The following is a 15,343-nucleotide window of genomic DNA, read 5'->3' on the forward strand; positions in this document are numbered from 1 at the left end:
GTGTCACTCAGGGTATAACACTACAGACGGACGCCATTGACGCTAGACTCGGTGGGAGCCTCGTCAACGACCATCATTCCTTCCTCAGCCACCAGCGCCAGGTCTCCAATCTCCGCCGTCCACCCATCATCCTACCTTCACAAGTTGGGCCCGAATCCTGACATCGGTGGTATCATGTCGGTGGTATCATGTTGGTGGTTGCATTGCCAATTGTAATGTAGAAAAGTTGTGGATTAATATTTTATTTTTTGTTTCCAGAGCCAGAGATGACATATTGTTTAAGATGTTGGCTTGGCATGCCAAAGCATTTTATCTTAGCTCCAGAAGAGCTCCCTCCAGCCCTACTCTCCCCCTTTGCACCCCTCAACTCTTTGCACAGCAAGCTGCACTGTTCGGCTTTTCAGTTTTCATTGCTTATTGTGTGAGTTGTCGAAATGTGATTCCCGTTTTAAAAAAAAAAAAGTCGTTCATTCTGAAATAAAACTAGACAATTTTGTTTTTTGGTCCATTTAAAGTTTGTCCTGGTAACGTACAGATACATACATTGTTGCTTCTTTTTTTTGTTCTTTTACACAGTGGCACTAAACATGACACGTTGCATTGAAAGGATGTAAAACAAATGTCCTGCACTGTCCTGCACTGCACTGCAAACAAATGTCCTGCACTGCACAAAATGTCCTGGACAAATGTCCTGCACCCAGAAGCATGTACTGTTAAATATCCCAAATGAAATGGTTGTGCAGAAAGCACAAATAGAAGCCAGGAAAAACAAACCTCAAATAAAATTTGCTGCAATTACATAGAAAATGTTACACTGGTCTCCGTACCACATCGTGGAAACATTGGAACAAACGTGTCCCACCTCTTAGTAGCAACGTTCATGCTACATTGGTACAAAGACGAACCCTTGATCACGTGACCAACAAGCCTCGTGTGCAGGTCTCGGATGTTTTTGATAAATGTGACGAGATGTGATCCATGGATTTCCTGCAAAATAAATGTTGTACTAACAAATGTCGTGGAGCCCATAATGTACATTACATTTTCCAAAATGGTTGGTTTTATTCCACATTGCCTCATATATTCTTAAATATTCGTTCCCCACCTTTATTTCCCCCTTCATCCCAAACCACTCCTACTCCCTTGTCCTCGCCCTTTGTTTTTGTCCCAATATACTTTCCCTTCCCTGCATGTATCCATCTGACGAGTAGATTTTTCTCTAGCCTAATAATGAATTTATCCTGGTTACATATCTGAGTTTCTCCATCCACTAAGAGATGCTATATAGAACCACCATTAGAGGCCATTTTTCCCCGCAGAGCAGGGTTTGGCCTTTTTTGGGCAGTCCCCTTTTTGAAGCAATGTTTTATGGCCGGATGCCCTTCCTGCCACCAACCCTGTTAGTCGCCTCTTGCGATACACAGGGAATTACCAGTGAGCTGGTACCTAATTTGCCGACCTCGAGGATGACGGGCTGAGTCAACCCCCCTGGCGTTAATTCAGCGATCGACCGGGATTCGAACCCAGGATCCTAGGATCCCAAGCCGGCACCCCAACCGCTAAGCCAACACCAGGCTTCTAAGAGATGTACCACTTATCTGTACCACATCTTGATTTCTGGGCCCCAGTTCGGTTCAGAAGCATGACTTCCAGTTGGGGTATTTTTTTTTTTCCCACGTATTGGTCGAATCTGCAGCTGCTGCTTCCACCTCATCAAAGCTAAAGTTTTTTAACTTTTCCCATGTTAAATCATACCTTTTGCTGTATTTGTCATTTGTTTTCGTGTTGTTCAAGGCCCATTCCTTGGATAGCAGTCGTGAAAATTATGTCCTTTGTCACCGTGTTGCTCATTTTGCCCCAAATATTGTACTCTCTACCTCATCACCCTATTTCACCTCCTCACTTCAAAAAAATAGATAACATTTCACTTCACAACGATCTCGTTCTACTTGGATTTCCTTCTGCCTGCCGTAATCAGGAACAAAGATACTTCCGTTACTCCATTCTTTATTTCTCCCTTTTCGCAATATCTCCAAACAATCTTTATTAAATGTAAACGCTTCTTCCTTACTTTAAAAGCATTTAAAATGCTTCACTTTTCTTATTTCTCAATCAGGTATATCCCACTTCTTCTTCACAAATATTATGCTCCAAAGCTGTCAGCTAAGCACTTGGTCCACAAAGCTTTCTCACAACTACAGCACCATCTATCTGGGGGGGCCTTCAGCAAAAATTCCTGCCACCCAAACCATGATCTTTATCTCCATTTACCCAATTTAGGAATCTTGAAAAGTCCAGGTTGTAGAGGCAGAGGTTGTTTTCTCATGACGATCAAACTCACTTCACATCCTTTAACAGTGTAATTCTCCCTAACCCCTCAACCATCCACAAGCCCACATCCTTCAAACCACACCCCTACTGTGTGTTCCCCCCTCTTTATCCATCCTCTTTATACATCCCCCCCCTCAAAGCTTCATTCCATACTCACCCACTCATACCTCCCCCTTCACACTGTCTGATCAAACCCTCATCCTGCACCACCCAACACCTTCCTCCCTGTCCCGAACTGTGGACCTCAAACAGCCAAGGCCTCCGCTCCAACCTGGCATATCTCAATCCAGGCTGCTGCTGATAAATCCGACATCTATTTTAACAGAATCCTTCCTCCCACAGGACGTCCCTGACTCCTTAGTCTCTCCCCCAGGCTTTTGGCTCCTCCTATTTGATAGGCCAAAACCCAACATAATTTTAAAATTGCTTCTCCACCATTGAGAGATGGGGCAAAAACGATATAAAGCATGATATTTCAAAAAGTTGTGGACGATTCTGACAAAACGAGATGGATGAGTTGGTTCGGTAACAAGAACAAGCCGATTTAATTTTGGTTCAGGTCCGAATCCAGATCTGGCACATTAGTCGGATACAAAACAAACTGTTCAGCCAGGTGGAGGTATGCTCTCTACCGAGTGCCGTTCTAGTTCCTTTTTGCTTTCTCCCTTATTCAGAAGTTCCACAAGGATGAAAATGTTAATCTGGTAAGCCCACCTTAACCTCAAAATCTATAGTGTGCTCACCTGCATTATTTTTCTTACATGTGAAATTTCCTTCTTGTGACTGTCTTATTGGGCTTGGCAGGATACCCAAGAGATGGTGCACTGATGTCACCTTGCTGCTTTGCAGGGAGGAGTTGCATTAATGAGTACTGTTCTTTGGAAGGATGTTCAGCTAGGTGTCATTTGTTTGCATTAGTTGGTGACATTAAACATGCCATGGTGTCTTTTGAAGAGTCGGCTATGTGCTGGTATCCTCGCCAATTTTTTCTCTCGACTGCAGATGGGAACAGTAATGGTGGGCATGGGGTTAATGTATATTTTGTATATATACATAAATATATTTTGTGTTGTGGCAAATAATCCCCCCTGTCTGCAGCAGGGGTCAGTAAACCACTTGCACTGTGGCACATGTACAGGTGAAAAATTAGAAGGGAGAGGGGGAGGGGTTGTGCCCATGAGTTTATTAATTTTTCTATTTTCAGATGTGCGCATGCACACACACACACACACACACACACACACACACACACACACACACACACACACACACACACACACGCATTTTAATGTAGGAGGATGACTAGCTATATAATAGAGTCCAAGTCTTATCCTGTTGAGATGGTCCAGCAAAATAATGAATTCTACATCACTGGTTATGACAATACAAACTAGAAAGAGCAATCCGAAATTGCAGACCGTCACCAGGATGTTTTCAGTGGTTTTTTAAGGCTTTCGTGTTAAAACAAATATGGCGGCCGAACCACGTGACCGATGACGTCTATTTTTTTTCTCCAATTTATCCGTAGATTATGTTCCAGAAATTTCATCTTGATCGGATGAAGTTTTGTACATGTCGAATTATTACTTCATAATGGAGGCACCTATGACATTAACAGATGGAGTTCTTTACAATGAGCCATGTCTCAATTTTTTCTATGCCTCTTTTGGAGATAGAGGTGCAAAATTTTTCGGTTTTTCCAAGATGGCGGCCGAACCACGTGACCGATGACAATTTTTTTTTCCTCCAATTTATACCTAGATGACAAATTTCATTTTGATTGGATGAAGTTTTGTACTTGTCGAATTATGACGTCATAATGGAGGCACCTATGACTAACATTTTATTCCCTTTGGAGAGTTATTTACAATGAGCCATGTCCAAAAAATTTCTCTTCAGTGCTTTCAGAGATATAGAGGTGCAAAGTATTTTGGGTTTTCCAATATGGCGGCCAAACCACGTGACATATGACGTCACAATTATTTAAAATTATACAGGTGGACGTGCACCGATGGTGAAAATTTCCTGTCAAATGGACCAACGGTTGCAGAGGAAATCATATTTATTCTGTGCGGACAAACAAACACAGACAGACAAATGAAAAATCACTCAGTGACACTTGGCAAAACAAAGTAGAATGGCACTCAGTAGATCATCCTTTCGACCTCAAATAATTAGTGATTGAATTCAGTGACCTGATGTGCAAATCGTCTTCAAAGTTTAAGTTAATTGGATGAAGTTGACAATTTTAGAAATTTGGTCTATGTTGACCTCAAAAATAGTTGGTGGTTGGTTTCACTAACTTGATATGAAAATCCTTTTCAAATTTCGAGTCAATCGGATGAAAACTGAGGATTTTAAAAATTTGAAAAAATTGGTTGACCTTTGGCCTATGTTGACCTCATGACTTATGTTGATCTCAAAAATAGTTCGTGGTTGAATTCAGCTAGCTGATATGAAAATCCTATTCAAATTTCAAGTCAATTGGATGAAAATTGAGGATTTTAGGAAAATTTAAAAAAAAGTGGTTGACCTTTGGCCTATGTTGACCTTATGGCCGAAGTTGATCTCAAAAATAGTTGGTGGTTGGATTGAGTTAGTTGATATGACAATCCTTTTCAAATTTCAAGTCAACTGGATTAAAATTGAGGATTTTAGAAATTTGAAAAAAAGGTGGTTGACCTTTGGCCTATGTTGACCTTTTGGCCGATGCTGATCTCAAAAATAGTTGGTGGTTGAATTCAGTTAGCTGATATGACAATCCTTTTCAAATTTCAAGTCAATCGGATGAAAATTGAGGATTTTAGAAATTTGAAAAAAAGTGGTTGACCTTTGGCCTATGTTGACCTTTTGATCTTTTGACCTCAAATATATAGGATTTTGTCGGACCACGAACTCTACCATTTGGTGAAGTTTCGTGAAGATCGGTTTCAAATTGTGACCTGTAGGCAAGGATAAGTGAGCGGACAGACACACAAACCGGAGTGAACAACATACTCGCAAAAAATACATATGTGTATATTTTTGCCAAATGGACTCAAATGCAATCAATATCCTCTCCTCCGGCGAGGGTAATTATGTGAATGGGGTAAGGAGAGTTAGATTCTGATTTTGTATTTGTTCAACCTATTTAGATACGAGATGCCACGACTTCTCTAACAACTTTTGCTGATCTTTGCGATGAAATTGTACATTTGGCAGGATCCTTACAAAGAACGTAATAAATGTGGGTTTAATTGAATGGTACTTACCACTCATCAGGAGCATTTCACTGCTCCCCCTCAAGGGTGACCTGGTGCACAGAAACGAAGTGGTCGTGCCCATTGAGGATTATGAACCGGAGATGCGAGGCAAGCAATCCTTCTGCCTGCAAGGAAGTCCAGTCAAAGAGCTAAAATTACCAAATAAATTTAAATTAAATTAAAATTAAAATTATAAATTTAAATTATAATTATATAATAATTATAATTATAATTTATAAATTTAAATAAAAAATTTAAATTTAAATTAAAAATAAATTTAAATTAAATTAAATAATTAATTTATTAAATTAAATGTACCCAGCCTGAATTCCCACGGATAAAAAAATTATAGAAAATAGCACAAGGAATTCGACAGCAAAGCTGTACTTTTGCAGAATTCAATTTAGGTCTCACCTTTGGATTTTCTTTTTTATTATTGCCGAAATTACCACATACGGTAATATTTACTAACTATACAATTGCCAGTTGAATGCTACAGATGCTTATCGTCATTGGCAGGATAGCTTAGAGGGACGCGCACCTGCCTTTGAGCTGTCTACCCCTGTCCAGGTCTCGACCCAGCTATAAACTCACCTGGCGTGTTGCAGGTAGGACGAGGCATCAATGCGTTCACCGTCCATCGGAAGGGAAGAACGTTACACTGGAAGAACCCGACGTCCAGCATGGATTGTTAGACCTTTAGGATGTGTTATTTTCAAAGAATAGGCAAGTTATTACTGGCACCCTGGCCAAATTCCAAATACTTGTGGCCTTCAGTCGATCGTTAGTCCTAGCTAGCCAGTTAATGGAAGACTTGCTGACCTTCTCGTGGCTGACTACACGAAAAGGTGGGAATAATTGGGCCCGTTAAATAGAGAGAGGCTATGCTATTGGTTCACGAGTTATCAAGTGACCACTATATTCGTCATGGGTGTGCATCTGTCTGTCTGTCTGTCTGCAGCATAACTACCCGATGATATCATGCGATCTTGATGAAACTTGGGTGGGAGGTTGATATCATGATCTAGTTGTGTCCTGCCGAGAGTGGGCGTATTGCGCCCATTGTGGGCGGAGCCACGCCCCAAAAACATGTCTTTTTAGGGGATAATCGAGTTCAAGCTCCATCTTCTCCGAGGGGTTTGGTGGAATCTGTCAGGGGTTTCGGTATTTGGTTAGGCCAATGCCATGTGTCTAGCCCCACGGAGCTCGATTTTTCATTTTCGCCCCAAGGTCAAGGTCACAACGTCACGAAATTTAGAAAAGTCGATTTTTGATGGTTTTATTACATTGCTAGCTTCCTGATAGGGTGAAATGTCGTACATGATCTTATATTATCACATACATCATGAAATACAAGTTTTCCAACAAATTTCAGAATCTTCGACCTTTGACCTTTGAAGTTCACAAAGGTCAAATTTTGAAAGTTGTCGGAATCGAACCGAATTTTCGGTATTGTGTAGCTAACGAACCTCATAACTGATTATACATTATTTTCTATCTCATTTCAAGGTCAGTAACCTTCGTTTTGACATTTCAAGGTCACAAAGGTCAAAGTTTCAAAGTTGTCGGAATCGAACCGAATTTTCGGTATTGTGTAGCTAACGAACCTCACAACTGATTATACATTATTTTCTATCTCATTTCAAGGTCAGTAACCTTCGTTTTGACATTTCAAGGTCACAAAGGTCAAAGTTTCAAAGTTGTCGGAATCGAACCGAATTTTCGGTATTGTGTAGCTAACGAACCTCATAACTGATTATACATTATTTTCTATCTCATTTCAAGGTCAGTAACCTTCGTTTTGACATTTCAAGGTCACAAAGGTCAAAGTTTCAAAGTTGTCGGAATCGAACCGAATTTTCGGTATTGTGTAGCTAACTAACCTCATAACTGATTATACATTATTTTCTATCATTTCAAGGTCAGTAACCTTCGTTTTGACATTTCAAGGTCACAAAGGTCACATTTTCAAAGTTGTCGGAATCAAACCGAATTTTTGAAATCGAACCGAAGAATACCACTCGCTCGTGAACCATCGTCGTCTCCTGACTTGTTATTTGAGTAATATTAATAGCCTGATTTAAAAAAGTAATTAATTTGGGTACATTTTACACTGAAGCAATTACGTGCTGGAACACAATACAAGTACAGAGCAGGTTGGTATAAATGTCTGCATCTGGTAAAAAGCCCTTCCTTCCCCTCTGTTACCCTTCCCCATTGCTTCTTCCCCAAACGTCCCACTCCCACCACCATTTGCCCCATCCTAGTGCCATACCCCCCTCTCCTCCACCCTCTGATAACTGATCCTCCTCCCTCCATAACTCCCCTCACTCACTCTGTGCATCTCCAACATCACAGGGCTTCAAACAAACTTCTCAGATCTCTCAATCCGGGTTGCATCTGTGTTTCCTGAAAAGATTTGTCTGACGATTCTTTCTCACACATGTTTCCTCTCTCATCTTCCCCTCCCCCTGCCCCCATCGGCTCCCTTCTGTACTTAGACCCAGCTGTCGTCCTGGTGGTGGTGTTGCTGTATATGTTCATTATTACATTCCTCAGCCCCTACCCCTTCAGTCATCCTGATCCTATAGAGAATTCCTAGCTTTAAACTCGTTCCTATGTGTGACCTGTTGTCACCCTGCCTTCAATGACCACCAATAAAGCTATTTGGGCAAAAAATTAGAAAGAGAGAACTGGGATGAGAGGATGGCAAATAATCTACCTCTTCATACAGACATGGATCCTTTACTGTTCTCCCACTCCACACCTCGCTGTATAACCTGTGGCATCCTCAATTGCCACAATCCCAGTTGGCCGAGAGTTGGTCTCAAACTACAATCCATGGTATTGTAGCACAAGCCCTTTTTCTTTTATTCTATTTTATTTTTCTTAAAACGGCCCTTGGTTGGTGTCTTTTTCTACTCTAATCTCTCCAAATGCCACTCTTGTTAGATTTAACCCTGTTAAACTGCCCATCAAGCCTGTCCTGCCCATCTTACCTTCTCAAATCATGTCCTTGTGAAAATATGTTTCTTCGATGGTCTTCAGAGATCCACCAAGGCACCGACGGGTATCAGTTCAGCACGGCAGATTTGTCTAGTGTAAAATCTGCTATGTTTCATAGATAGGTCCATAATAGTCTCTGTTCCTGCCATCAACAATTCTTGGAATATGTTCCTCAACAGACTCACTCCTTCAATAGTTACTCCCTTCATATCTTCAATTGTCCTATTCACATCCTGATTCCACTCCGTGGAGGCATGTGATGAAGCTATCACAAAATGGCAGCTTGTGTTTTTCACTTTGAAGGGGGAACCCAACTGGAAGGAACCAAAAGTCTCTCCCCCCCCCCCCCAGTATACGAGTGCTTACCAGTCCTTCGACAAACTGGAAGACAACAAGCTCAACTGAAGCTCAACTGACCATCTTCCAAAGTCTGGTGGTAGCTGCTCAGGTCTGTTAAACATCTCACAACACATCCCTTCTGTACCTTCACTCCTAAAATGGCAAATAATAAATGGGACAGTAAAATGGAATGAACAAACAAGAAGACGTCATGCGCAGCACGATACTTGCAAAATCCGCCCTCCCCCCCAAAGCTTTGCATTGATACAGCAAATTGTCCATTTCATGAAGATAAAAATTTACAATCTTGATCAAAGCTCGCGTCAACAGGATGAAAAGTGACGATTTTTCAGATGAAAAATCATTTTAGAAGTTTGACCTTGAGTTGACCTTTGACCTCGTAAATAGTTGGTTTCCCAATTCAGTGAGGCAATGCACAAATGCTGTTCTATTTTCAAGTCAATCGGATGAAAATTGATGGGTTTTCAGATGAAAATTGATGATTTTGGAAGTTTGACCTGGAGTTGACCTTTGACCTTTTGACCTCAAAAAGTGGGTTTTCCTATTTATTGACACAATGTGCAAATGCTGTTCAATTCTCAAGTCAATCGGATGAAAATTGACGGTTTTTCAGATGAAAAGTGATGATTTTGGAAGTTTGACCTTGAGTTGACCTTTGACCTTTTGACCTTAAAAATAGTATGTTTCCCAATTTAGTGACTCGATATGCAAATGCTGTTCAATTTTCAAGTTAATAGGTTGAGAATTGACGGCTTTTTGAATGAAAATGGATGACTTAAAATTTGACCTTGAGTTGACATTTGACCTTTTGACCTCAAAAATAGTTCATTTCCCAATTTATTGATACAATATACAAATGTTATTCAATTTTCAAGTCAATCGGATTTAAAATGGTGATTTTAGAAATTTGACCTCCAGATGACCTTTGACCTCAAAATCAATAGGCTTCTCAATTGGGACGACCTAGACAACTTGGTGAAGTTTCGTGACGATCGGTTTAGAATTGTGACCTGTAGGCCGGTGACAAACAGACAAACAGACAGAACCACAAACGCAACCGACCAATATACTTGAAAAATCTTCGATTTTGCAAGTAACAAATCTGCTAGAATGTGGCTGAAGGTAGCAATGAAGACCAGAGAAGCACACTGGCAGCAGAGGAAACAGGACTAATCGTGCCGTGGCCATAGTGTACCCAAAAATCTCCATGAGGTGTCAACCCGCTACAAAGAAGGATGACGTTTCTTTGCCTGAACTCAACCAAAGCTGATGTACCTACAAACGTCAACTCGCATTCATTTAGTGTGTACACAATGCTCAAGGTTACAATGCAGGTGTCGATGAAAGTGTATCTCCGTTTCTTTTTCAACCACTGAGTTTGGCCGAGGGTTTTGTGAGCATGCTCGCAGCGCGCCCATGCCCCGGCTTCAAAAGGTTCAGTATCTGCGAGACAGCTGCTTCAGGGTCTCCATGTGTTGCTGTTGTGTTCAAAATCAACATTACCCAGAAGCCCAGTGATGCGTGTGCTTTGTGATAGTTGACTCGTAAATCAAGGCTGTTGTAAAAATAGGAAGCTATATTTTCACGAGGTGGTTTAAGAATAGATAGCAGGCTTTTTAAAGAGTATAGCTTGTAGCTTTAGGTAGGCCAGACAGCTTCTCTCAAAGTAGCTTTTCCAACCATGGCTATGACACTCTTTTGTTACCGGTTCATGTGATATCGAACACCTGGTGCATTTGCATACCAACCTGAATGCATCATTACATGTGCAGGGAAGCAGAAAGGTTTCAACCTGTATCATTTCAAGATGGAATCACAATAAATAAATTTAAAAGCACAAGTAATGTTCTTCTTATTATTATTATTATTATTATGATTATGATTATTACTACTACTACTCCTCCTACTACTACTACTACTCCTCCTACTACTACTACTACTACTCCTACTACTCCTCCTACTACTACTCCTACTACTACTACTCCTACTACTACTCCTCCTACTACTACTCCTACTACTACTACTACTCCTCCTACTACTACTACTACTACTACTACTCCTACTACTACTACTACTCCTCCTACTACTACTACTACTACTCCTACTACTACTACTCCTCCTACTACTACTACTACTACTACTCCTACTACTACTACTACTACTACTCCTACTACTACTCCTCCTCCTACTACTACTACTCCTACTACTACTACTCCTCCTACTACTACTACTACTACTCCTACTACTACTACTACTCCTACTCCTACTACTCCTACTCCTACTACTACTCCTCCTACTACTACTCCTACTACTACTCCTCCTACTACTACTCCTCCTACTACTACTACTCCTCCTCCTACTACTACTACTACTACTACTACTACTCCTATGCACTTTGTACGGTTTCCCCACAAGATACTTTGCTCTTATTTGTATAAATGTGTTCTTTGGCGTTCTTTTTTGGTGTTCTTTGGCATTCTTTTACCTTCCCCTTATCTGTCTTGGTAGTGCTTTCTCTTCAAAATGCTCTACCTTGTCGACTGTAGTTCAAACCATGGACTTGCAGAGATGAGGAATTGAGCGACATTAAACTGGGAACATATGTTTGCCTGAGCTTGCATGAGCTCTGAACGCAAATCTCTGTAACCTTTCCAACAAAAGCACTACTACTACTCCTACTACTACTACTTTGATGGACCAAATTATTTCACCTTGTTGTGAGGTCAGCCATAGAAGGTTTTTCCCAAGTCTTTCACGTCCTCACTAGCTAGACTTTCTGTTTGACTGAAGCTGATTTGGGCAATAATTAGTAGTTTGTTCAGGGGGCCAGTGATAACTCGCCTCCCTTAACAACTGATATCGAGATATTTAATGTCCACCAAAGACCAATGCTGGCAGACGGGTCCTCAAGCTTAACGTCCATCCGAGGGATGCCATGCACGATGATGAATTGTGCTGCATACTAAACACCAGGATGGCAGTTTATAGTTGTATAGAGATTCACACACAGGCTTGACAGCTCAGAGGCGAGTGTGTATACCTGTAGTCTAGGTGATCCTGCCAACCTACATCCAATTTCTACAAAATAATGCATAAATAAATCTGATTTACATAAGAAGTAGAATCAATGGTTCTGGTTAAACTTAAACATATAAACATAATTTGACATAATTGTCATAGTGATCAGATCACTGCAATCTGTGATACAAACAAAGAACAGCATCGATCTTGTGAATGTTCAAAAGGCTCATGTGGACAATTTCAAATTTCACAGAAATTAGTGAAAGTGAAATAAAAAATACCCGTAAGGAATCACTGGGGGAGGGAGTTATACGATATTTACGTAATTTGTAGATGGTCCCAAAGTCAGCGAATGCATACCAGAAGCTGTTCCTGACCCTGTGTAAGACTTTTGTCACTTATATTCTCACTAAATATATTATTTTAAAATCTGCTTTTTATGTTCGGTCATGAGAGCCAAAATGCCTGGTTTTTGTGCTTTCAAAATGCTTGATGCTTCATTGGTGCAAAATACTTCATTTTATCATTAACAGCCGCAGGCAGGTAGGTGGTCTTTCTGTCTTCTACCGACTCCTCTCCGGCCTTGCACCCCCAGCTCCCTCTGTGCTCTGTCCCCCAAATATTCCTACAGGTCGCACAAGATCTGCCAGCAACCATCTTATAGTTAAACTGCCAAAATCAAGACTCTCTGCTCACCTTCACTCTTTCATTCCCCTTTTCTCCCGCCTCTGGAACAAACTCCCCCACTCCCTTCAATCCCACTTGTCCCTCCAGGTCTTTAAAACAGCTGTTCACCACCATCTCTTATCTTCCCCCATCCAAAACCTTGATCTTTTCTACCCCCACTAATTCACCCCAGATCCACCTTGTTTGAAATTCCAACTTCTTTCCTGGAAGTCCTGGCAGTGTCCATATGTTTTATATCTCTCCCACCACCCCCCTTCCCATGCCCCCCCCTAAAGCCCTCTCCCTCCCACATATCTATCGATGTCCCTGCTCTCAAATGTTGTGTTTGTGTCCTTCCCCCTCTCTCCCCATCTTGTCTACCGCTCCCGATGTTATTTGTTTTATGTGTCGGTTTGTCTTTCTGTGTGATTAATGTTCGCTCTTTCACGAGCCTCGATCTTGTATACAAACAAAAAAAAAAACAGCACACTAAAAAGATATACGTACATAGTCTGTCTGCACAACAACAACAACAATAAGAACAACAACAACAACAGGTTTTAAGAAGTTGCTAAAATATTGCTCTAAAATTATATGTTCCATTACCTTCCTGATGAATGCAATAAGTAAATGTTGCATGACATCAGGAGTTTGGTCAGATAGAAGTGTAATTATAATGGACAAGCTTACCGAGAATTCTTCTACTTGCAAAGTCTCCATTGGTTCGAGTTCTAAACAACGACAGCAAGTCCTTTAATTTATGACTGACTGGTGTCCCTCATGAACATCTGATGAGTAGAAAATGAAATCATTCTGGATCCATTAGTCGCTATCATACTGTGTAGAATTCGAGAGATGTTTGTTTGTTTGTTTGTTTTTTATGCATTCCTCATCTGCCGGACGGAATGAGTTGAAAACTGGAGGTAGGGTAGAACAGTCACAGTCCCAGGTATTCTGGGTAGGAAGTTGTTAGGGTCGGTTGTTTAGCAGGGGTGGTGGGGGACGATGCAAATTCTCCCTTGTAAATGTGTACCAATGTACCATACACAGCACCACTGATGGGAATAAAAGTCAGAATATAATACTGTGCCCTGATTATCTGCATCAAAACCATGAACATCTTAAAAGTGGGGGAATTATCATTACCTCCGCCACCAAAGGTGGATGGAGGTTATGTTTTCACCCCTGTCTGTCTATTTGTGAACAAGATATCTCAAAAGTTGTGGACGGATTTGGACGAAACTTGGTGGAGAGGTAGCGTACGTGACAACGAAGAAGTGATTAAATTCTGTGACGATCTGAATATGGAAAAACAAAAAACAAAACAAAAAAAAAACCTTTAGAGGCCATTTTTTCCCCCGCCAAGCGGGGGTTGGCCTTTTTCGGGCACCGTGGTTGTTGTTGTTTAGTTGTTGTCGGTCCCCTTTTTGAAGGCAATGTTTTACGGCCGGATGCCCTTCCTGCCGCCAACCCTTTTTGTCTCCTTTTACGACAAGCAGGGAATTACCAGTGAACTGGTACTCAATTAGCCGACCTCGGAAGGATGACAGGCCGAGTCAACCCCCCTGGCTGTTAATTCAGCGATCGACCGGGATTCGAACCCAGGATCCTAGGATCCCCAAGCCGGCACCCTAACCGCTAAGCCCAACACCAGGCTTCACCAGGATCTGAATATGGATTCAGATAGGATAATTAATTTAATTTTTAAAAGTGATTCTTCACCATTGAGAGATCGGGTGAAAAGCGATACATAACATGATATTTTAAAAAGTTGTGGACGAGTTGTGACTAAACTTGGGTAATGAGTTGGTTAGACAACAAGAACAAGCCGATAAGATTTTGTTTCAGATCCAAATCCAGATCCGGCCTATCAGTGGGATACAAAACGTAAACTGTTCAGTCTGGAGGAGGTATGAGCTCTACGAGTACGTTCTACTTTTATAACATCGTATTGTCGATTTGCAAGTATATTGGTTGGTCAAGTCTATTAGTCTGTCTCTTTGTTTGTCTGTCAATCATCTACAGGTCACTGATCTTCACAAAACATAACCTCCTGGTAGAGCTAGGCAATTAGCTAGAAACGTATTGTTCTTTAGGTCAAAGGGTCAAAGGCCAAGGGTTGCATAAAATGGTCAATTTCCATCTGATTGTCCTGAAATTTGAAACACGGTTAGCATATTGATTCAGTGAAGGATACTATTTTGAGGTCAAAATTGAAGGTTACAGAATCGTCAATTTTCATTCGATTAACTTGAAATTTGAACAGAATTTGCATATTGGGTTACTGAATTGGCTTACCAATCAAACACTAGAAGCATATTGTTTCTGATGTCCAAAGGTTAAAGTCACAACGACTGATTCGTAAGTACCGGTCTATGACCGTTGTTTGTTTGTTTGACTTGATGCACTCCTGACTCGCTGGATGGAATGTGCTGAAAACTTGAGGTTGCACTCGCGGGGTCTGCGGGGGGGGGGGGGGGGGGGGGGACACAGAGAGAGAGAGAGACAGAGCGAGAGACAGAGACAGAGACAGAGAGAGAGAGAGAGACAGAGACAGACAGCGACAGACAGAGACAGCGACAGACAGAGACAGCGACAGACAGAGACAGCGACAGACAGAGACAGCGACAGACAGAGACAGAGACAGAGACAGAGAGACAGAGAGAGAGAGAGAGAGAGAGAGAGAGAGAGAGAGAGAGAGATACAGAGAGACCGAC

At 41.3% G+C, this 15,343-nt stretch overlaps 1 protein-coding gene and 1 long non-coding RNA gene across 2 annotated transcripts in view; one reads left to right on the forward strand and one right to left on the reverse strand.

Moving 5' to 3' along the window:
* The window catches only part of LOC137428192 (protein Hook homolog 3-like), a 64,018-nt gene extending 63,379 nt beyond the window's left edge, over positions 1 to 639 (forward strand). The window contains exon 22 of the mRNA XM_078776936.1: positions 12 to 639. Within this exon, the coding sequence (XP_078633062.1) occupies positions 12 to 161 (150 nt within the window). The 3' untranslated portion in view covers positions 162 to 639. The remainder of the gene's footprint in view (positions 1 to 11) is intronic.
* On the reverse strand, positions 492 to 13,416 carry LOC144891870 (uncharacterized). The gene is made up of 3 exons (XR_013623280.1): positions 13,317 to 13,416; positions 5,583 to 5,698; positions 492 to 987 (listed from the first exon to the last, which is right to left on the reverse strand). It is a non-coding gene; the product is annotated as an uncharacterized LOC144891870 (long non-coding RNA).
* Positions 13,417 to 15,343: the final 1,927 nt, after the last annotated feature.

The sequence above is a fragment of the Myxine glutinosa genome, chromosome 1 (assembly GCF_964187855.1).
Source record: "Myxine glutinosa chromosome 1, kmMyxGlut1.1, whole genome shotgun sequence".
NCBI lineage: Eukaryota > Metazoa > Chordata > Myxini > Myxiniformes > Myxinidae > Myxine > Myxine glutinosa.